The 24516-nt window shown below is 40.2% G+C and overlaps 1 protein-coding gene across 2 annotated transcripts in view; it reads left to right on the top strand.

The window, feature by feature from the left end:
• Positions 1-24516, top strand: part of nrg3b (neuregulin 3b) — a 206386-nt gene that overhangs the window by 178156 nt on the left and 3714 nt on the right. Inside the window, exons 3-8 of one of the 2 annotated variants that reach the window (XM_031315070.2) lie at positions 799-872; positions 6522-6548; positions 10454-10556; positions 12895-13021; positions 18621-18730; positions 23673-23855. In XM_031315070.2, the coding sequence (XP_031170930.1) occupies positions 799-872; positions 6522-6548; positions 10454-10556; positions 12895-13021; positions 18621-18730; positions 23673-23855 (624 nt within the window). The remainder of the gene's footprint in view (positions 1-798; positions 873-6521; positions 6549-10453; positions 10557-12894; positions 13022-18620; positions 18731-23672; positions 23856-24516) is intronic. The other variant, XM_031315071.2, reaches the window with a different exon arrangement.

Raw genomic sequence — 24516 nt, 5'->3', positions numbered from 1 at the left:
ACCAAAAACGACTGAGGATTGTGCCAAACTAGGGCTGAGTGCAGAGAAACAACTCCAAACTTTATATTTCTGACCTGATTTGTTGTGTAACTTTATAAGTTTGCGTAAAACAATTGTTTTTCAAGTGTTTTTTTTAATTCATTCAGTTATCAGCAGAGGATTGGCAAAAATCCCCAATCATCAACTAGAATGATACGTGTATAATAATGTATAACGACGAGAGTATTGCTGAGATATTGCAACATACACAGCCAAACTTCAAATAATTCCGGTGGATATATTTGTGACAGTTGCTGAGGGATCTTCAGTATTTATTTGATGATGAAGGCAAATATCTGGAACGTGCCAGGACTTTGTTTAAATAAGTGTTGAGTTCCAACTATGGCAGCTTCCCTTCCACTGTAGATCTTGAATAGCCTGCATTACGCCAACTACTCTCCATCCCAGTACCCCATTTCTTCCACTGGGACCTGGCATTCCTGTCAGTCATGTGCTATCAGTGAGGCTGCAGGCGCTGCTTAGGCATGCCCAACTATCTTCCCCTTCCTTTCTCTTTCTTCTCATCCCACCCCTCTCGACAGTTTCTGTGTATCTCCCTCTACCACCTCAGTCCTCGATGAGCACTCCACTTTTTACCGTCCATGTCCATTCAGTCTTCTTTTTAGGCTTCCTGTTCTCAACTTTCCTTATCTGAGTCTCTTCGGCTGATAGTTCATGCTGTACTCTGGTATGTTTTGCTTGGTTTGTCTTACTTCTAATCTTGCTCTGTCTCTTTTTTTCTCTCTCTCTTTGTCCCAGGTGTAAGGAGGGCTACCATGGACTACGCTGTGACCAGTTTGTACCCAAGACAGATGCTATCTTGTCAGACCCAAGTACGCTCTCCTTTCTATTTTTTTTATCCTACAGCATTGGTGTATTGACCTGAGACATGAAAACAAATTCATAACAAGAACATGTGTACATGCCTGTGCGCGAATGTCTGACTGTATCAGTCAACAAGATAAATGTAAATCAAGTGAGATCAGTCGTACGTTAACTCTTCTGGGGCACCCTGGGGGGCTACGGACCACAACGTCCCCAGTTCGAGTCCAACTAGGGAGCTTTACTGCATGTCGCTTCCCATCTCTCAATTCCCTCATTTCCTCTTAGTTCTCTAGTGTCGGCTCATTAACAAAGGCATAAAACAACCCAAAAGAAAGTCATTTTTGAGAATGCAAGTTTAAAGATGCAGTAGGTAAGACTAACTTTCTGTCATATTTGCTGAAACTGACCCTATGTTCGAGTAGAACTACATGAAACAGGTTATTTAAAAAAAAAATCTGGCTCCTCTGACACCACCTACAGCCTGTAGTGCGATTTGCAAAAATCCACAGTGTCTGTTCAGATTCACCAATCATGGCCAGGGGGGGTGTCTAACTGCGTGTCAATCACTGCTCATGCACACACATTCATTCTCCCTTGTGGGGGGAGGGGCTTAGGAGACCGTTTTGGGCTTTAGCAGAAAGGGGGGGGGAGGGACTGAGAAGTTGTCAATGTTCAAATTCTTTGGCTAAATCCTGGATCTTCACAATCCTACCTACAGCACCTTTAACAGAAATCTCATTTTATGATTTTTTTTATAATCCAAAAGCTAGTTACAATATATACAATGTCTCATTATTAGTGCAGAATATAAAGTAAATTACATACATACTGCCTTAGATTAAAAAAAGTTTCGATAACTCTCACTCGGTCACTTGTGCACTGGTGATGTAGAATGTTTTAAAATATGTATTTCTTTAACCTATAATGAGATAACAAAAAGCTACATAGCTAGCTCAAGTATATAGTATTAAGAGGTAATGTTACAACACCAGTATTACAGTTGTTAATTCATTATAGTATAGATGTTTTCAGCATTTACATATACTTACAGGTGGTGATGCATTGATTAATAGTGTCATATTGTCCAGATTTTCAATTGAATCTGAGTTTGGAAATTATTGGAGTGATAAAAAACACGATTTAGTTACCAGATACAGTCATAATGCATATCATGAGACTGCCTTTCTTTATTGGCCTGCATAGGTACAGAGCTACCATGCAGATATTAGAATTAAATCCTGTGCATAAAACCTCCTGTATCTTTTTTTAATTTTTGTCTTTAATATCTTGATTTGCTTTAGTACCTAGTCTAATCATTTCTACCTAATCGCCCTTCGGGGACACAAATAAAGTTGAAGTTGAAGTTTGCTTTAGTCTCTCTAAAAGGCAGGAAAGTCTTTTTCCTAAAGTTTTCTATTCTTCATGAAAAACAATTCCCCTGAAGTCTTGGAATCCCCATGACAGCTGTGAAGTGTAGTTAAAAAATAAAGCAAAAGTCAGAGGTACAAGGAAGAGAAATTGGAGGCCCAGAGTTTTTCCCATGAGACTGCGGCTTTACAAATTCACACTTTTTTATGGAGTGCCTTGGCTCCTCTGCACCAAGAGTCGGAGAGAAAACTTAACTCCCATTGCCTTCTGTTTGATGCCACCAGGCCCACTGAGAGTCCATTAATGGGGTCACAAACCAGTGTCACGAAGCATGTTTCTTTTTCCTTCATGGTAGCTACTGGGATTTATTTCATATTCTAAAGGCAGACATAAAAAAAATTCTGTGTCCAGATCGGAAAGGTTTTCATGGTGTTCTTTGAGATAAGCTGAATCACATTGTTATTTGCACAGAAATGAACACCCAAAGAAACAAATACAGCCCATTACAACATGTGTAGTACATTTTCATTTATTAAATATGTATAAGACAATACGCCTTAGAAGTCAAGATATAAAAGATTTTTAAAAAGGTTTGTTTGATGTGATGCACATATTGTAACACTGTGCAGTAAAATATACTGTATATACATTTGTTATCATTTATAAACTTTAATATCTGCAGTGTATGGGCTTACTGAAAGCACTCCAACAGAATTATTCTTGGGTAAAGATCCCTATTTCAAAATATAGCAGGATTAAAGCAGAAAATTAAAGTGAATGGAATTTATCAGTGAATTAAACATACAATGGATCTTTCAGATGACCATAAAACTGTGTTTCAGGGAGATGCATCTTTTACAGTTGTGGACAAACTCAACACTTCAAAGTAGGAATCTTCCAGACAACAACAGTAACTCCTAAGCTCCAAAGCTATATTTGCACTTTTTAGGTTGCTTGTGTAACAAGATGTAAACAATGAGCCAAATAGTTGATTTATTTGAATAATTTCTAGAGGCCTGTAAGATTATTCAGTAATCTAAGTAGTAGTAATCTAAATCTCATGTATACCTATAAAAAAACTGTAAAATGCTCGTTGAAGCTATGTCAAAACATGTTTTAGAAATCTTCAGTGCTAAGTTTGTGTCATGAACTCATCCCCAACATCATTTGTTCAGGTAAAAATGATAATACAAAACTGTATACAAATTGTCGTGTACCGCAACTCCACGCATGCATATGTTCACCACAATGAGCTGTGTTTTGGCAACAATCGTTCAACCACCATAAGAGATAAGTGTGCCCTGGAAGATTTGAGAGAGCAATGAAGCCTATTTTGATCTTTGTTGAAACAGAGTAATCTAAAATTTACCCAGATTACCAAGGGTTTTGAGGATTATCCTGCGCTCAAAAGCCAAATCATATAATAACATGCACACATACATGCGCACGCTAACAGCAACTACAAGTGGGACAAGCTCCAGTGAAATTCAATTCATTGCAAGTATGTGTGTGTGTGTGTGTGTGTGTGTGTGTGTGTGTGTGTGTGTGTGTGTGTGTGTATAAGTGAGTTTCTTTTTCATGTTTGGATGCAGAGTTGAATTCTACATATTCAGCATGAGACACAAATCACACACTAGGGAGAGAAAAGTTCCATCTGCCACGCACACTTTTATCTTTTCACCTTTTTTAAAACTTCTTTTACCGAAAACAATCTCTGTGCACCTCAGTTACAAATCATCCATCACTTCGCATCTTTTGTCTTGGTATTGACCCAAAAGAGCAGTCCGCACACAGTGCCACTTCGTCATACACACATCCTTTCAGAGGTAGAAAGAGAAGCAGAGACTGTCGCGCACATCTCAAAAGCCCAGGCACAAAAGGACAAAGAGGCTTCCTGTCAGGTACTCCAGCTACACTGCTGTGAACTCAGCTTTGGAAATGAGGTGGGGGGGAAAGTTTCTTGTACAGTACATATTGGTGCACATGTGGGGAAGTGGCGGGGTCTTTAACTGGAAACATGGGAGTGTAGGAAGGATGCAATTTACTCTATATCTGGTAAAAAAAAAAAAATAGGAAAAAAAAGTAATGAGTTCCTCCCTTAACTGTGAGAGAACGTTAGGGCATACCACTAACAGTTGGGCTAGTTGCATCTTTAGGACTAGAGGTGATGTTTGGTGGAAGATTGAAGAGGAGCAGGAGGGGGGTGAGCCGGCTTTTGGTTTTACCCAGCTGATTTACAAACTGATTTACACACACACACACACACAGGCTCCCCGGTTGACTGCTCCCCCAAGTGAAGGAGGGGATTAAGGATTTGATTCACTCCTGCCATTGTCTCTCCCACCCGCCAGATTTCTGCCTCTTAATCGGGCCAAGAGCATCTGACATGATGCACAGGTATTCTCTAAGCTTGCTCAAGGCTCCTACAAGACGGCATACGTGATTCCCAGGGGTGCATTGAGTTGCCAGTGCGACGGATTGGGAGTCTGCACGTATTATGATTGGTGAATGTCTCCAGACAAGGCAATGCCAGAGCGAGGGAAGTGTATCATTGTTGTAATGACATCATCTGCACAGGCTGTGACAGTCAGGGCGATTTAGAGTGGGAAAGTGTTGGCTGTTGCTATGGGCAATCACAGAGAACGGCTTGAATGGATAATACAGATCAGGCAACATCAGTAAGGTACTGCATTCACTTCTTTGGCCTTGTCAAGTGTTTGCTCCACAGTGACAGTAAGCGCCTAGTGTTGACCATCTTAATCATGCAGTTATATCTCAAAACTCCTCATGGCAAAAAGGATAATGTTCGCCAGCCAGAATTGATTGGCTCTCAACTGTTTTATTCATTAATTTGTGAGTTGTTATAAGACTGACTATGAATCAGAAGGAGCTTATGATAAATGCTGACATTTGTTACTAATCCTCGAGGCTACGGAAGATAAATTTGGAAATGATGAAGTTACATTGTGTTCAGTAAAAACATGATAACATCTGCTTCCTATTTAAATACAAACATAAATGAATTTGGTAATTAAATGATTAATTTAGGGATTTCAGACCTGATTTCCAGGCTTTTCTTCTCATTTCTCTCTTGTTATCTGTGAAATCATGAACATCCCTTTGCCTCATTAAGAATTTGTCATAGAGTTGATGACAACCTTTGTATTTAATGTTATTTTAGCATTCGCGGGTCCAATTGCTCCCTGAAACTTTCCCTCAATGTCATAAGTTTGCTAACTGTATTTTAAAGTTTGATCCTTCAAATTAAAAAGGCTTTTTTTCTCAAATCTCACCCCCTTAATAGAGCAAGATAACCTTTACCATTATTATAAATCCATTCATCCAAATGTTCATTTGTCTTTTATCTGAATCCCGCTCCAGTTCTCTGGGGTGTATGTATTGTCCTTCATACTTACAAAGCCACAGCACTGACAGATATTCCCATGGTACAATCAAAAATGCATTCAAGAACAGATGTTTTTTTCTGTCACTTTCTTTTTCTTTTTTTTTGGAGAGTGCCCGCAACATAATCTGTCAGGAGTTGGCAAGCCGCATTCTATTTAAAAACTCAGACCACCTCTGTCAGAAAAGCAATTACTAGTGAGGGTTTCATTTTAATTTAAATGAGATTACATTACAGTGACATGAAAAAGGGGCGCTGACAGGATGGAAAGAACATGAGTGCTCCTTTTTATCTGTTTCCCCAGCACTGGGATTGGGGGGGAAAGTCTTAACTGCAGAAAGAAAGACGCTCTGCCTGTGTGTACTGTATGTGAGAGACAAAGACACACAGACAAGAGTGTAATGTACTGTATGCCTATGGGTGCGCACGCATGTGAACGTGTGTGAACAATTACTGCAATGCTTCAGGCTCAAATCAATACAAAAGCCCTATGCAAACGCTGCTGCTGACAGAAAGCTATATGATATGTCTTTCTCAACTTTTATTTTCATGATCCTTCCTCTAATCCTCTCAGCCCTCATATCTTTGTTGTTTTCTTTCTCCATGCAAAGCCACTGTAGGCTGTTCAGAGTGTATCACAGAAAAGCATAGCAAGCATCTGGGGCTGGCTGGCTCATTACCTGGTGCACAAGGGAGAGCCATGTCAGAGAAAGCCGTCAAATCCACTTTATGGTCTAGTTGCAGCATGTGTCTCTCCCTAAGGTGAATTCTGAGTAAGATAGAGGCACATCATGTTGTAACTGTTTTATTCTTCTCTCTCTCTCTCTCTGCCTCTGTTTACCCCTTCCCTCCCTTGTCTCATGCTATCTGGCCTTGAATGGAACAGCGGATGAACTCGGGATTGAGTTCATGGGTAAGACAACTTTTCATTGACTGTTTGGAGTGCTCAATCTTTCATGTCCCTTACATCTGTGAAATACCACATGCAAAACACACAATCCAGCACAACAAGGCCACTCACCTTGTAAAATTAATGCGGGCTAGTCGTCATGGAAACACCGTGGTGGTGAATTAGGTGTATTCTGTCTGCATGAAGAACAGTGCCGTTAGATGTAAGGATGGAGCAATAAAGACACACCATGGCCAACCCATGGCAGTTCATGTATGAGTGTGTGTCTACTTGCCTGCTACATGTATGTATCAATTTCTGAATCTGTTGCATTATATATGATGTGAAAAAAAATTGTTTTCTGTGTTTTGAGTTATCTAAACGCCTATACAAATACTACTAATAAATAATACAATTTAAACCCCTTTTGAATTCAATTGATATCACTGTAGGTACCCTTCAGCCTTCCAGGGGGTTAACACATCTTTGAAAACCAAATTATCTAGCCCTCTTTCGTAATAATGACGCACTGTTCTTTGTCCAACGGGAATATACAATCCTCCCCCCCCCCACACACACACACACACACACACACACACACACACACAGCCTCTACCACGCTCATACCTTTTTCCATTTTCTCTTTGCCGTCTTTTCCTCGCTGTCTGGCTCCCTTATGTGCATACATGAAAACCAACATTGCGCGCTGTGAAGTTTTCCATTAAAGCAGCTTCATACACTGCCGTCACGTCACACACTTGCTCCAGGAAATAGAAGGCGCCCTTGAAAGCAGAAGCCTGTCCTGCACACAACATTCCTCAGTTCAGTGATTTTAATCTGGGGACTAAATTAGTCTAGAATGCTACTGCAGGTGGGCGGATGCGTTAGAGGAAATGAGAACAGGATTGATCGATTGATAGCTGGACAGATGACAGACTGAAGCGCAGATAGTTTTTTGGCTTTGAAAAGCACTGCGTGTGCGCTCACTTGCTTAATCATTGTGTTCCATTATGACTTCCACTTCTGCTTCCGCAATGAATCTTTTATAGATGTTATATAAGTCCAATATGTGACCGTCTGAGACGGTCAGTCAAAATACAGCAAAGCTCTGAAGTGGGATGGAGCGCTCTGAATATGATTTCTTGCTTTCTTTTTAGCCCAGCAGCTAAAGCTCTGTGTGTCTCACTAGTTTATCCTGATGTATTTCTGGCTGGATACCTCCTTTTGTCATGGATACTTTAGCATTCTCTTCATTATAGCATTTTTTTCCCTGGTCATAAGTGGTTGCTATGGCAGAGCTAGCCATATGGGGTTGTGTTGTCCTCGTGTCAATATGACATGGCTTAGCCAATATAGCTGATGCTGTTCAGTTTGTTCCATTTCCCAACATGCTCTTGCATCTAATTTCAAGAATGCCTTGTAGGCATCGGGCATGAAAGGCCTGTAATGGTTTTATGTACAGACTGCATGTTGGTTTTTCCTCGCAGCCATTCAGCAGAGCTTTGTAAACAGCTGTTTTTATGTTCACATTTTGGAAAGGCCTATTTCCTCTATCCAAAAAAAAGCTTGTCTCAGGTGGTGCGGCACATGAGCGCTGATGATGTGGCAGCAGGGAAAGATTTCCCCATATATTTCAAAGATGGAACTGTCGAGAGGTCATTTCATTGATGGTTAAAGGCTGGAGGGTTTACAGGGGCACAGATACTGTATATAAGTGACACATTACTTATGAACAAAGAACAAAGGCAACTTCTGTTGTCCATTTGTAAAGTGCAGCTTGAAGACATTCACTGCTGTGTCCCTGACAAATTACAGGCTGGGTCAAGAATCTGCGAGTCAAGAACTTGTTAACAGCAGCACCACTCAGAAGTATTATAATATTAAATATGTGATTTGACACTATGTTCTATTATGCACAATAGAACCCAACATATATCCCAGGGCTGATGTTATTGGCCATAATGGCTTATTAAAGTTATAAATATCACCATATATGTTGTACATGAAGTGGACTAAATTGCAGCAGAAAATGTTCATAAGCTGCATTTGTATGTATTGTATTTTACCTTCTTCTAACTTAAGCTAATATATTTTTGCTCAAGTAAAGTATTCATAGGTATTACTTATGGTTGAATTTCCCATAAGGTTTACTGTATAAAATTGTACTTTCATCTTTGCTCATAGTTTATTTTTCTGCTGGAAAATATACTGCCCCAAACATCTTTATCACAACTTTTTTATAACCATATCTGATGAAAGAAAACAGAAATATATGTCTATTTATGTAGATATTATCCTATTTTCATTATCCTCAAATATCAATATTGGTGTCAATATCACAACTCCAGTACCAGACAGACTATATGCACAATATAAACTAATAATATAACTAAACTAGTTAGTCACATTCCAAATTGCTCTTTTTAAGATGATAACATGGCAGCAAAAACAACTCAACTTTGAAATGGCATACTTCCAAGCCATTATTTGCCAAATAACCAAAAATGTGACCAACATTATCCACATAGCTAGCATAGCATAGTTTGTCAGTTTGCCAGTGCTAAATAAGCAATAGTGTGTCACAGCTGGCCACCCCTGCAGCATGTCTTAAGACTGGCTCTATTTTATTTCCAACACATCATGCCTCCTTTCCACAGGAGCTGAGTGGGCAGTTTGGACCTCTGATGTGTGTGTGTATATATATATATCTCCACATATTGTAACTCCAGGATGTGTTCTGATGTTATCTTCATCTTTTGCCAGAAGCATTCTAATATTAAAAAGGTTTCTCTCCAGTTTAAACTCAGTTACACCACACTACCCCTTAAATGTGTTGATGTAGCGCTAATGTAATGCAGAGGAAGGGGGAAAAAAGAAAAAGAAATGGTGCAAACAGACCGCTTGGTTGCACTCCAGTGTAATCTCAGAACACAGGAAGCTTTCCATCTTCTGAGCCCTTAAAACAAGAGTTGGGGGAGGTTGATAAACCAGGGTAGACAAGCATGGATGAAGAAGACCTCCCAGGACAGTTCTCTGTTGACAGCATCAAAAGCCACAGACAAGCCCTCAAAGGTCATGAACAGGTTGCGGTGATGTTTTCTGCACTTTACCCTGTAGTTGGCAAGGTGGTGAGATCAGACACGGGGATTTATTGTTTTTGATAGATTGAGTAATGTCACAGTAGGTTGTGTTTAAGGTCTCTCCAACTCTCCACAGTGGATTAGTCACATACCAAACTGCACCTTTTAGACTGTGCTTATATTGACCGCTAGATGATTTGTCGTGTTTTTAATAAGCCAGTGCATGCACCGCCTTCACCCCTCTGCGCCATGCACTATAGTAAGTAGTGCAGCTCCCCAATCCAGCTGCTCAGTCAGACAGATATCTGCTGGGGTCAACTGCTACTTGTCCCAGCTGCTTGTGACCTTAAGCCTATGCTGTTGATGTGCAGGGGTCTGACAAGAAGCTCCGGGAGGATTCATTTGCTGCTAATTCCCTGTCGCCATCAGTCTCTGAATGCTGACACACACATACAGTGTATACACGCACACGTACACTCGGTGTGGCCCTTGCTGTGCAGCCAGTCCATCGGCGTTGCCTGCTGGGTTTGTCTGAATGAAATGATTATCATACTTCAGTTAGCACGTCACTGAGCCCTGCCTGTGTCTGCCATGTCCCTCTCCCATGCTCAAACACTGACATTTACTGACAGCAGCATTGGTCGCTTTATGCTAATGCAGATTGTGGATGGATGTGTGTGTGTGTGTGTGTGTGTGTGTGTGTGTGTGTGCGTCCATCCGCCGTTCGTGTGAGCTCGGTACGTTAATTCATGATATGTTTCTTCTTCCCTGCTCAGTCACAGCCACAGCCCATATCCTTTGTGTCACAGTAGAAATGCGATGGCCTGAACTGTATTCTCTCCTCCGCAGAGAGTGGTGACACCTACCAGAGGCAGGTGCTGTCCATCTTCAGCATTGCCTCAGGGATCTGTCTTCTTGGAGTGGCGTGTATGGCTCTCTACCGCCGCAACAAGTGAGTGATGCCAGCCAGCACCACATTAGTAGAGTATGCCCCTGGCTATGCAGAAAGAGCACTTTACTATCATGGCATGGAGCCCAATAAAAATTCTTCAGTGTGAGTCAGCTAGAGGATGTTTTAGCAAGGCATCAAATCTAAATTGTGTAGGATGCATTTGGGACAGATACTCATGTAAGATTTATTTGTAAAGTGGTTTTAGCAAGCAGGTGTGTCACAAAATGCTTCACACAAAACAAAATACACAAATAAGGCAAGAGCTAGAGCAAGTTCAAAAAACATTAGACCCTAAGCGCATGTGTGCATGTGCACGACTGGATAAGAGGTAACCTGGCAGCACGAAAGCAGCCCGCCAAAGTCAATTACTCACTGCAGGGAGGAGAAAGAAAAGAAATGCTGACAATGTCAAAGTAATAGCAGAGTTTAAATACAGAGTGAATGTAGGTTGTGATGATTGAATTGATCTTGATATGAAACCAAAATGGGATTATTTTGTTAGTACTGTAGCGTTCGAAGAAGTGCAGCGCCTATCGGTCAGCATGTCCCGCACAGCCATGGCTCCAAATAAATGTAACGGAAATTATCCAAACCCAGAGTCCTTTTTAAATTGAATCTCTTTTCACCAAATGTTGTGAGACAGTGCAGCTTCTCCTGCAATAAACTGCAATAAAGTTTGTTCTGCTTTTCAGTAAAGACCTGAAATTTCAATCGTATCAGTACTTCACAGAGAAGATTAACCAGTCGTGCATGTTTGATAGTGTTTGAAGACTATACAGAGGAGTCAGAGATAAGAGAGTTACTTTTACATTTATAAAGACCAAAAGAAATGAAAATCAAAGGCTAGTTAATTATGCATGTTTCTGCAAAAATTAGTAATTAGGCAGCATACGGAAGTGGGACTGCATATCACTATAGTGCTGATGTTTGCCAAATATTCACCATCAGTCGCTAATTATCCTGGATTGGATTATGAAATTAGCTTTATTAAGTAATAAGAAATGTATTATTTATTATTTTATTGAGCGTAGGTCCCAGCACCAAAACCTCAGTTTAGTTTGTTGTCCTTTTCAATCAGTTTAGTCATTTGCTTCTTAAATTCAAACTTATTGCAATGTCATTTACTCAGGAAACATTTAACATGCCTCAGCTGCAGAGAGAGTTTAGCAACCTAGTATTTAAGAATGAACATTTAATGGTGAATTAACATTTAATCCAAAAGTCTTAAGCATCAATTAATTTTTAATCCAATCAAAATGTAATCCAAAATGACGGAGCCCTGTGATATTTTATATTTAGCATAGCTAAAAGATGCCATTTTACGTTACTGTTGCACATTTGCAATTTGTTCATAAGAGTTGCTTTATGGTTAAGATTGGAACTGAATGGAAGCAGTTATATTGGATGAGAAAGAACTGAAGCTATTTGTGAAGCAGAAGAACTGGAGAGTGTGCCTTAGATTCACATGGATAAATGAACACCTACCTGGCACCATCAGTGTCACATTCGATTACACATGCATGCACATTATCTCTCCATTAAAACATCCAACCAGAAATGTTCCTTAGTCTCCCTCGGTAAAGTAAGGTTCAAAACACTGGAGGTATTTCTGGAAAATCTTTCTTTGTTACTTTCTTTTCACAGAATAATATCACAAAGGCATGTAATGGACATTTCACAGTTCATTGCCTTAATTAAATTTTCAATCATGCAAGACATCTTCTTTGCTAATGCTATTTTTGTAACCAGTTTGAGTGCTTTTCACCATCATCAAACCTTCACTTACAGCTCTAGGAAAAAAAACTGTCGACATGTGAGTTGCAAATTGACTGGTGCTTATTTTGGTGCTTATTTTGCCTCTTTAACCTCTCAAGGCACTCATACGTTTACATTTGACAGATCGACTAAAAACATAAGTCACGACTGTTTTTTTTTTTGTGCGAAACAAAGTAACACAAATTCTATATAACAGTGTGTGTGTGTGTGTGTGTGTGTGTGTGTGTGTTTGGAATGAAAGGGTATCAGGTCAATAAATATGATCACCTACCTTGCTGTTACACGTGTGTCTAAAGAGCTGGTCAATAGAAATCAATGACTGGACTAAAAACTGGAGTGTGTTATCATTAGAGGGACGGCAGGAAATACCCTGACCACAGCAAAACGCTAATAGAACCAGACACTTTATAGTGAAGTATACCACCGGGGTTCCTTTTTTTTTCTTTTTTTAATTGTAGCCTTAAATTACACTCGGTATTGTCAACAAACCACCTCTTGTTCTGGATTACTTCTTTATTTTACTCGTAATATTGCAATCTCTCTCTCTTTCTCCCTGCACTAGAAGACACAGGGAAAAACTCCAGGCTCATTTCTCTGATAGCCGCAGCCTGAGGGACTGCAGTGTCAACGCCTCTGGCCTCATGTCCAAATCTACTCCCAGGCTCCAATACAGCTTTCAACTCCAAAAGGTAAGTATTTACCAAGTATTGATTTATTTCCACTCATATCTTTAGTATCATAAAAAAAAAAAAACATCTTAATATGTATCGTACTTCTCTTAAAACAGAGTCTAGAGTGCTTGACAGGATGATGTACAACGTGTGTCTTAATAATCTCTCTTGTGGCTGAAGCCTTTTGTTCACACTCGTATCTGACAGGGGCTGAGAGACAGTGGGGAATAAGAGTTTCAAATACATGCATCATGTGTTATACAGAAAAAAATCTGCTTGTCATGTTCACAATGACAGATTCCTGGGACAAACTGCAGATTGGAAATTCTAATCTGTGGCGTGTCACTGATCCTAAATTCACCATGCAATCGCAGCAATAATACTGTATAGTAGACAAATAATGTTGACACTTTTATTCCTGAGAATGTGAAAAATTTATTTTTGGTTCATTCACTTGCTGTTTCGAATTCTTTTTCGAGCAGAGGTAAAAAATGTGCAGTAGGGTGGAGCAGTTTGTGCAAAATGTGACCCTCAACTCAGCTCAGAAAAGTTGTGTGATTAAATTATGAATCTAATGAAGATACACAACACTGAGACATTTTAGAGATAAACAGTACGAGCCAAAAGGAGCAAAATCTAATTTTGGTAGCAATTTCTCGTGATGAAAGCTCACAAAGACAGACCCCTGGTTTAGGTAAAAAGAAATGGCAGGGTGTAGACATAAGTAGAACAAAGTATCTTGAAATTAATTGAAAGTCACCACAGCCTGCAGTGGCAGCCACTGCTGGAGAGAGAACTGACCCAGACCTTCATAGCAGAGCATGTGGAGGATGTAGATGGCACTGATAAGGCTCATGTCTCCACAGAATCCCAGGGTAATTGCAGCCTAATGCACACTTATAAAGGTCTCATCAAAAGAGTGCTATCGCTGTGACGCATTAGCACTTTCGTGAATGTACCCTCTTTGTTTTGTGTTAGAAAAATAGTCACATATTATCTGCACTTTTTTTTTTCTTCTTCTTAATAAGATGCCATTTTGCTGTTTGTTTTTGTTATTCAGTGGGCCACTTTCTTTCATTGTTTGAGGAAGTTATTCACATTACTGCTTTTCTATCATATGCATGCGCTAATGTTCACCTGCTCTTTAAAGATGTGGAAATCGGCAGGTGTTACTGACCCTCACAAATTGCAAGCAACCGCAAACTGCAATTAGCACAATGTGAAAGCTTTTTGAAGGCGTCACTGGAAAAGATTGCTTTGAGCGGTTGACAGCTAAGAAGTCGTACATTTAATGTTAATCCTGCAGCTGTGAAGTAGCTGTGTTTAAGTAAAGTTAGATAAGACAGAACACAGCACATGATTTCACAACTGCATAGACAAATTCATAACTCACTCTGCACAAAAACCTTACGCTGACACCAAACCAGTCTCAGCACATCGGAGCCCAGTTTAATGCATTTCAGTCAGACGCAGGCCTATTGTCCCATAGCACAATAGAAGGCTATTATATTAACATCATGACTATGAGAGCATGTTGACAGGAATGTGTGAGGCCTCCGCATGTAGTGAAGCCCTGTACCCAGCCACAAAATGCATTTGGAGCTGGACACAGGGAGGAAGCCAGGAGGAAGGCAAAGACCAAAATAACAGTAATAACACCACAACACAGAAACACAAGCTATAATAAAACAGTGTGAAGGAAGCTGAAGGTGGGACGGGAAAGATCACTGGCTATAAGCACCCAGGAGGGGGCATGAGCTGAACAGACCGAGGAAAGATTAACAAGTAAAACCTATTTTTTCACAGATTTGACACAGCGACCCCAGACCACTGCTTCTCTCCACCCACTCCCACAGCTTGCCACCAGCTAGGGAGAGGACATGTGCTGTGGGTGGTGCAGTTCTCTTGGTTTTCTTTAAAGGATAAGTTAGACTGACAAAATGGAAAAAAAATGTACAAGGAAGAACAGAGCAAAGTGTTCTTTAAAGAGGCTCATTGCTGCATAACTCCTCAGCATCTTGTGTGTGCATTTGAGGCAGGGGGCGATGAGCGCAGTGAGCCGTGAACACTGGCTCTGTTGAGGCAGGTGCAGAGGGGAGGATAAAGTCCATTTCGGTCAGTGTCTTCCTTGTCCTCTCTATGATAAACTGATGTGCCACTCAAGTATCTTTAACCTCCCCCAAAAATATTTCAACTTTCTGAACTCTGCCGTTATAGACCAATACATTTTACCTCAAGGTGTGCCGAGTAGCAGTGCAAAGACTTATACAGTATATGCTGACATCATTGTTACACAATGCTCTCTGCAGCAATGCTCCAGGACTGAGCCAACTCAGGTTACTAAACCCTTGGCACCTTTTTAAAATAGACACCTGGGCACCTGCACTGCCTCTATACTATGTGTACTTAACAGCCCTGAACTATATCCAACTTATCTGCAGACCTGCCCTGGCTCATGCAGCATTTGTACATCTTTATGTCTGTCTGTTCCATCTGTCATCGCAAATACCTATACATATTTGCACATCTGGAACCATTCCTGTGCATATGTTCCCTCCATCTGTAATTCTGAATTTGAATAGCCACACTCCTGCACTTAACTTAAATATGCAGACCTGTTAAGCGTTATATATGAGTCATATACTGTAGGATAGAATAGCATGACTTGTTTCTATGCACTTTTAAGGGAAAGGAGATATGTAATTGCATTGTTAAACAACTCCTGCCTCCTCTGAGAGTTGATTCAACACCTCTGTGGCATTACGATTGTGTCTCAAATACAAAGAGATAGGGTACACACCCATGAGGGACACTGCACTGAAACAGACATGCACCAACATGAAAGAATAGGGGCACACAGGCTGGGAAGACAAGACTAGAAAAACAACCAACCAGAAGCTGGAGGTAACTAACTAGCCGTACTCTAAGAAGAGACTGGGTCACCCTCAGGAATGATGCAAGGCTACTGGTGAGCATACAGTATGAATACTTTATGGGCATAAAGAATGATAAGGGCCACAGAACAGAGCCTTGTGAATGAAAATCCACAAAAATACGACCTCAAGATATTTTAATAAAAGCTCTGGTGTGACACAAGGCTGGGTTCTGTCACACCAAAGTCAATTTTACAATACTCCAAGGTTTCTTTCTACATGACAAGACTTACACCAAGGAAGCTCCAATTATTGAAAATTAACTCTTTTTAAAGATGATTTCTAATTGTGTCATCAGATGTACAAAAAGTACTAGCAGAAGTAGCTAAGCAAAGGATCATTATTTTTGTAAAAAAAGGAAAAATATCTGAAAGGTTTAAATAAACAAGCATTGGACAGGTGCAGGAATTTGTATTCTGCTCTCCCTTTGAGTATTTTCAAATTAAAAGGAAAGTTTGAAATACAGTATGTCCAGCAAGTTCATGTGCATAAAAACTGTAGCCCTATCTTGCACCCGGATCAGTGCAGTGCAAAGCCTGACGCAAGTGTCTTTGCTAGTTTATGACTGATGCAGTTGTCAATTTCCCGTCCAGCGCCGCTGACGTTTAAATAGCAAATGCACCTGCACCCATCTGTGCGCCCGTGGGCATGCTGGTCTTACAGGGAGGTGTGTTCAGGTGCATTTATTGCTATCTTGAGCAGCGGAAAATGATTGCGCCATCATTGACCAACAAAAACCTGGTCTGAAGTCAATAACGCAGCATTTTATTGTTATTTTAACAGCGCATTACATGTTATTATGGTTACTGGTGCTTTCACTTCACGTACAAGCAGATCAGTTTCTTCTCCTGAAAATCTCTCCTTCCTGCTTAGCAAATCCACCATCATAATAGCAATGCGCCAAGGTACAAGGGAATGGGAGATGACACTCTGATGATTGACATCCCTATGATTACTTAAGATACTAAGTACAACCCTTTTGAACCATGCGCCTGGCGCACAGACCCTTTTTTCCGCTGTTAAACTAGCAAAAGTGGATTCGTACACGCCCTAAACGCACCTGCGCTATGTGCTTCACGCCGTGCGCTTAGATCGTTAAAATAAGTTTGGGGTTTTTTATCATAGCTTTTAAAAAAACAACAACAGAAGGCACAGTGCCATCAGAGAATTAACCAGGGTTGAACATAAAATGGAGGACGAATATTAGCCATGTTTAGCAAGTGTTGTGACAGCAGTGGGGATGATATGAAATCTTCTTTAGATAACTCCATGATTAATAAAAGGACAGGCCAGTGCAGCTTTAAAAAAATAAATAAAGCTGTCTAATGTAATGCTAATGTAAAGGTCAGCACATAATTCTAAAACAGCTGATTAACATTTTGGTCAGGTAGAGCCAAAATTGTGTTTTAGTCACGTTGGCACATTGCTCAGTTTGAGCAGTAAACTACAGCTGGTGGTGGTTTGTGCTGCTGCTAACTCAAGGAATGTCCTTCATGAAGAATGGTCAAATATCCCATTATGCACAGTTCAAGACCTGTGATTTGATGGTAATCCAAGGAGCATTGATGCTGCTCTGAATGCATAGGTTTTACCTTTCTCCTTGTTATGCCGTTGATAGTCAACACATTGATAGATGTTTCTCCGTTTCTGTCAAGCTCCTGTATTTTCCCTTTTTCTCCCCTTGAAATAAATCCACATTGTGTTTATCCAAGGTTTTCACAAGTGGCATAAAACAAGGGAAAAGTGAGATAGGATGGAACAAGTGAAATGGGTTACACCACACAGGTCTGCCATTGTCTGCCACAAGCTATTTATTTTATCCCCTGACATGGATACCATCCTCTGGGAAAGTTTGCGGCAGTTACAGAAAGTGAGCCGTTCTCCACCTGCAGGGTATAAGAGAGGGTGGCCAAAATGATCCTATTTTCTCGCACAACTAGTGAACAGCAGTAACAGCTCCCTCTGGGAGTCAGGGGTGTAAGGGAGAAAAAGAGGCTTATCGGACAAGAGAACCCTGAACTGGCTCTAAGTCACATGCAGTTGCTTTAATGATGTACAATCAGACAGAGAGAAAGGGGCAGTGCAGAATGTACTGTAACTGGAATTACAGAATTATCTTGTGATTTACAGTAGGGTTTCAACAGGGGGGTTCTTGGGGCATTCATGGCCGCTGTGCCACAGCCCTGTCTCGGGCCTGTTGTAAGATAAGGGTGTTAATTTTGATAAGAATAGAGGGAAAGAATGGAGCGGGGGAATTCTTTAGGAAACAATTAATGTAATCTTGTGTGGGATTAATTCTTTATTGCAGCTGGAGTGCTGTGAGGGCCATGGTGGAGTTTATTCACAAAGTGTCCCCTCCTAATCTGCAGTTTAAAGTGTAAAGTGTAATTAAAGACACTCTGCCTGACTAAAGGGGTGGGATACATCATTGAGGGAACATCCTCAACCTGACTGGAGCTGTTAAGCCACATAGGCCTACTGTATCCCCAGCATTATGTATTATACCCTGAGCTTATTTCCTGTGTTGACTTACATAATCGCTTTCACTTAACCATCTTGTTTTCGAATCCAAGCTAAACTATAATAAAGTAGCTTTTTCATAGCGTGAGGATACTAAGGAAGATACATCCTGAAGGCACAATTACCATGTCCCTGTATGCACTATTCTTCTTTATGTTTTGCAGAGCTGCGGTTCTCACGGATCATCTGTTAAGGGCAACAGCGTGGCACCAGGCACATCAACAGTAACCCCACCTATTCTCAGCAGAGCGCTATCTAAAGGGAAACGCTTCAGGTGACAATGTGACATCCTCTTCTTTCCTTTTTCATATATTTCACTATATCTAGATATGAGAGCCAGCCAAGTGAGAAATGTAATCATCCTGCAATATGGTAGAACATATAGAGGATTATTGGTATATCTAGTTTAATTAAATGAAAATTAGAGTCTTTTAAAATAGTTGGGAAAGAAGATGGTTTTATTTACATGGAATGTCCAGTAAATTGTGCAAAGGGATTAACTGTGTGCTCAGGCAGATTCTGAATTGCACACGGATAGGGAAGAGGAGACATACTGTGAGTAGAAGCAAATTTGAATGTGCAGAGTTAAACATTGATTGAACCAAATTCCTTTCATACCATCTTTCAAATGACAGAAGATTCAACAAAATTAACATCTTGCTACGAGGGATCTCGGAAGCAGTTGTGCTTTGTGCTCACAGCAGTCAGTATTAAATGCTGCCATTTTAAATCCTCAGAAGAACACAGGGATGTGGGTATAGAGCGTGCTACAATGGCTCTATCTGGGATGTTTACAGAAAAGCTTCATTTGCTTTGATGATATGGGTGAAGGCACACTTGAAAGTTAATGACATTCAGACACACAACGTGAAAGAAGTCATTTCACAAAAATGTATTTCCCTTAGCACCTATTACACTCATTGTTGGCAAATCACTAATTGATTGATGGTAAATGTCTACCTTTTACTTGATCTGGTGGCGGTGAGCAGCATTGGAAGCAATTTTGGATAAGAGGGTTGTAATTGTTCTAAGAACAGGCTGTGCGTAAAGCATATTTTTGTAAAGTTGTATTACATTATTATGTGTGCATTAGAAAAACTTTCAGCCTTATGAGTGAGGACATACAGTACAGGATGAACAGTGATTATGGAGACAGCTATGTTTGCAGAGATAATTGGGAACTCAGAGGTTGTGTGTGTACAGGCAGAGGGAGTTTTTAGATGTCTGGTTGACTATGATGACAACTTTTTTGAAAACCCCACTGAGGCGGCAGTTGTTCTCTGTTTGAATGGACCACTGCTGTGTCGCAGAGGAAAGTTTGTTCCAAAAGATTGTCATGTGTGGCTGCAGGGAGGGTGCCAACTCGCTCTGTTTTATTTATTCTCCACAGTGTCATGCAGGTGCTTCTTGGAGGGCAGCTGAGTCAATCACCTGTTCAGCTTGTTCTCAGAGTAGGGCAAGGCAGGGGAGAACTAGGCTGTGATGGATGATGTTGAGATGCTTTAAGCTATTGACCTGAGAAAAGTGGACCACATTTTGAGCTATCAGGAGAAATGCCCCATAAAAGCCTATAAATATGGGCCATCAATACTGCTGCAAAAGGTTACCTGTGAATCAAAGGCTTTATCACTGGGTATGAGCATGTGTAGATTGATTAACATGCTTGAATGCACAGTATATCTGTTGAACTGGGATTTTGCTTAAACAATGTAGACATCACATAACTCACTGAAAATATAGACATAAGAGTAAGACAAAACAATATATGCTCTTAAACCAAAAAAGAGTTAGGGTTAGGGTTAGGGTTTCCATCTGTTAGGCTGCACTTAGGCACAGTGGTGTTTTGAACGTTAGCATAATAACATGTTTAGCAGATATCATGTTGACCATATTAACTCCTGTAGTTTAGTATTTTAGCATGCTAACATGCTCACAATAACGATGCAATGATGATGATAACATGCTGATGTTTAGCAGCTATAATGCTTACCATGTTCGCCATTGGAGTTTAGTATTTTAATGTGCTTAACATGCCCGCAATGATGATGATAACATGCTGATGTTTAGCAGATATAACGTTTACAATGTTCAACATCGTAGTTTAGTTTTTTTTTTAACATGCTAACATTTGCTAATTAGCACTAAACACAAAGTGCATCTAAGGTTGATGGGAATAGTAGTTTTGCAGGTAGGCTATTTTGTCATAAATGAATGGAGTTAGAGGAAAAGCCAGGGGATCATTAAAATCAGTAGAATGTTTGTAAAAAAATTATCCATCCAGTGGTTGTTGAGAAAGGACTATGGACCAAACACAGACATCACTAGAGTGTTTCACATGCATAGGCCTACATTATTTAAGTGCTGTGTCAGGGTATCCTGCTGGTTCTGTTGAGAAGGGTGTTTACTTGTGTCACATGTCATCCTCCTCTGTCTCCTCTGTCGTTTCTGACTCTCTCTAATATGTCCGAAAGAGGCACAAACAGTAAAGGATTTAATAAAATATGTACTGGATTACTCTCACAGCCAGACTTACCCATTTAACATCAGGAGGATGTACATTTGTTGGTGAATTGTAGCGATAAGCAGCTGCTTTTCAGTTTTAGACCTTAACATTCAATAATTACAACCTGCCTGACAGCCTGGTGATAGTGTTCACAAAAACATATATTTGGATTTTTCCAGCTTTCAATTAATCCTAATTAAAAAATCGGCCAACAAAACAGACATAATTCAGCTTTATTCATATCAACTTTTTACATCAGTCGATACAAATGCTAATGCTGGTAAAGACTTGAGCCAACATTAGCCATGCTTATTTTTCCACAGCCATGGACATTTGGAAATTGTTATAGCTGAAATCTTTTTTGCACAGTGTTCTCGTCAGCTATCACTTATTAAGAGGTCTACTGGACTATTTAGTTTACTGCATGAATTAAAAGGAATGAGGAAGTTCAGTTTAAGGACAAGCTAGAAAATCTTAAAGTTTGGACATCTCGATTACTAAACACACTTCAACATATTTGTGTGGCTGCCGCAATGCCAAATAAACTGAACATTTGTATTTCCATGTCCCACACGTGCTGTGGGAGTTGCTTGACCTTGCATGATATACACATCAGATTGTAGTATAGTGCAGTATAACTTTGGTTCACATTTGATGTCATGGCTTTATATTGCTGCAGAGGTATAGGGATCTGCTTTGAAGTCGACCACCTGCTTCCCACAGAACAATTTAAAAACAGTGTGCTTAGACAGGAAGCACAGGTGCTTCGATCCTTCACGGCAGCAGGATATCTATATTCTGGTAATTTTCATGTAGAAATAAGAAGAAATACACAATTGTATTGACTTCAGGAGGCTTTCAAGCTTCAGCAAAAAAGGTAGTTCTCAAAAAGTAACATTTAAGCAGTTTTTCAAGTACGTAAAGTTTATTTATACAGCACTTTTCACAGATAAAAATCACAAAGTGCTTTACAATAAATTGGAAAATGATAAATAGAAGACCTCAGAATACAAGGAAAACATAGGTACATCAAATCAGACAGCCATAAAAGCCCTTGTCTAACTAAAAGCCTTCAACTGCTTTTTAAAAGAATCAACAGTATTTGAACAACAAAAAGAGAGCGGCAGTGCATTCCACAGCCTGGGTGCCACTGCCTGAAAAGTTCGATCCCCTCTGGTTTTAAAATGAGTGCGGGGGATCACTAACAACATCTGACCTGATGACCTCAGACACCGGGAAGAAGTGTGACGCTGCATCAGGTCAGACATATAAGGAGGAGCTTGTCCGTGCAAGGCTCTAAAAGTAAGGACCAGAATTTTAAAATTAATTCTAAAATGAACTGGTAATCAGTGAAGTGATGCCAAAACAGGTGTGATGTGGGCTCTTTTGCTTGTGTGAGTTAAAAGCCTCGCAGCGGAGTTCTGAACAACCTGCAGATGGAAAAGCTTTTTCTTGTTCAAACATGTTGCAATAATCTAAACGAGACGAGATAAAACCATGGATGATCATTTCCAATTCAACCTTCGACACCAAAGTTCAAAGTTTTGATATGTTCCTCGGTTGAAAGTAGCAGTTTCTGATTGACTGTTTGGAGTAAAGCTCCAAGGACATCACAGAATAAAAAACAACACCTAAATTCCTTAGACGAGCCTGAAGCACCAATATGCTGCTTAATCAGAGGCAATAATTAGTGTTTCCGTCTTATCTAGGTTCAGCAGCAAATAGTTGTCACTTAACCATTGCTTGGTGCTAGTCAAGCAGTTTATCAAGGACGGCAGTTCATAGAGCTCAGTAGCCTTAAATGAGCAGTACAGATGTGTTCCAGAAGTACTTGCATTTTTAGCCATTCAAGCTTTGTGGCTCCATGGATTGCAATGCTGGTTGTTCTTGGTCATTCATGGTCCCCAGAGGATGAATCATACTGCTTTGGTGATTCTAGAGCAACCATTAGTTTCACCTGTATGGTTCCGAGGAAAGCGTTAGATGGATTGTCAATAGAGGATCAAATGTAATGACTTGATTCTGGTGATCCTCTGACTTTAATCTCGCATCATCAGGTCCACATTTCAATTTCCCCCGATACTGCGGCATATCAGAATGATCTGACCAAATGCCTGCAAAACTAATGACATTGGCATCAGCCTCAGCTGTAGTTTGTGCTAATTAACAAATGTTAGCATGCTAACAGGCTAAACTGGTGATGAACCTAGTAAATATTACCTGCTAATCACCAGCATGTTAGCATTGTGACTGTGAACAACCTACTGTAGCATGCAGATGTAAGTATTTAGCTCAAGTGCAGCCTCACAGAGCTGCCAGCATGGCTGCAGACTCTTGAGTCTTGTTCTACCACAATCCCGTCTCTCCTCTGTTTAATTGAGCCATGATAAATTATTTAATGTGTTTGTAATTTGCATTGGTAAATTACTATTATTTTCACAACCCCAGTCTGAAGCTTACACTTAAGGTCATTAATGTACAGCGTCAATTGTATGTGGAATATGATGCTTTTTTCCCACTCAAACATCAAACATCAAACATCAAAGGTCAATCCAGTCCAGTACATTATACATCAATGGACACAGAAGATGAGATACATTTGATACAGTACATGAATTAGTGAGTGCTGTTTAAATTTCTGAAACTTTTGTAAAATAGTGTGTTAAATCTGTAATATTCAGCTCCTCTTTATTGATTTCCTTTCTGGTTACAGGAGTAGTTCCCTTTCACTTAGTCCTGCCCGACAACGGAGGGAAACTAATTACTTCAGGACCCCACCCATTTCCAGAGGGAAACACAAAATATCGACGAATCTCATTGATGGATCCAGAGTGAACGGCCTGGTCTACAAACATTTGCAGGAGGACGATTCAACAGACATGGAGTCCACAAGAAGGTGAAACTTTTTCTTTCTTTTTTTGTTAGTTTTGTCGTGTTTGTTTGAGCCTCAAAGAGGAAATTGTCTTTGCCCCTTTCTACACTGATGTCAGATAGCCGGTTCAGTGATACTGAACCCCGGACTAACTGAGGTTAAGTTGGAGTGGCAGAAGGATAATTTTAGGAGAAATGAGTTTATAACTGAAATGCTCACAGTTCAAATCCGCGAAGTAGCTTATGAAATCTGATCCGGGGAAATAAATGAGATCTGCTGTGCCCTCCTTCAACTGGGACTGTCACAATTAATTTGGAGAACACACTTGATCCCAACTGCTCAACAGTATCATGGTGCTGGGGAAGTCCAGGAAACAAGTCTGTGTGTAATCCTCCCTACACTTGCCATTGGGTTGTTGCTGTGAATGAAAATGTGTTTTATCTGCAGGGTTTTATCAACAACAGTGCCAAAGCTAATTACCAGATGATGCATGAGTGAATGCATTTCAAGATGTCCAGAATGGGTTGATTTTGGCTAATGCTCTGTCTAAACAAGCTGAACATGGAGCATTATTGGGTGACTGCAGCCTTCTAGAACAAGACTACATATTGCAAAAGATTCATTTCAGGCATTAGCACATCTTTAATTTTCATCATGCCCGTCCTGATGTCGAGTAAGGACAGCG

Source organism: Sander lucioperca, chromosome 22 (genome assembly GCF_008315115.2).
Source record: "Sander lucioperca isolate FBNREF2018 chromosome 22, SLUC_FBN_1.2, whole genome shotgun sequence".
In the NCBI taxonomy this organism is placed as follows: Eukaryota; Metazoa; Chordata; class Actinopteri; order Perciformes; family Percidae; genus Sander; species Sander lucioperca.
This window is presented reverse-complemented; position numbering and strand designations above follow the sequence as displayed.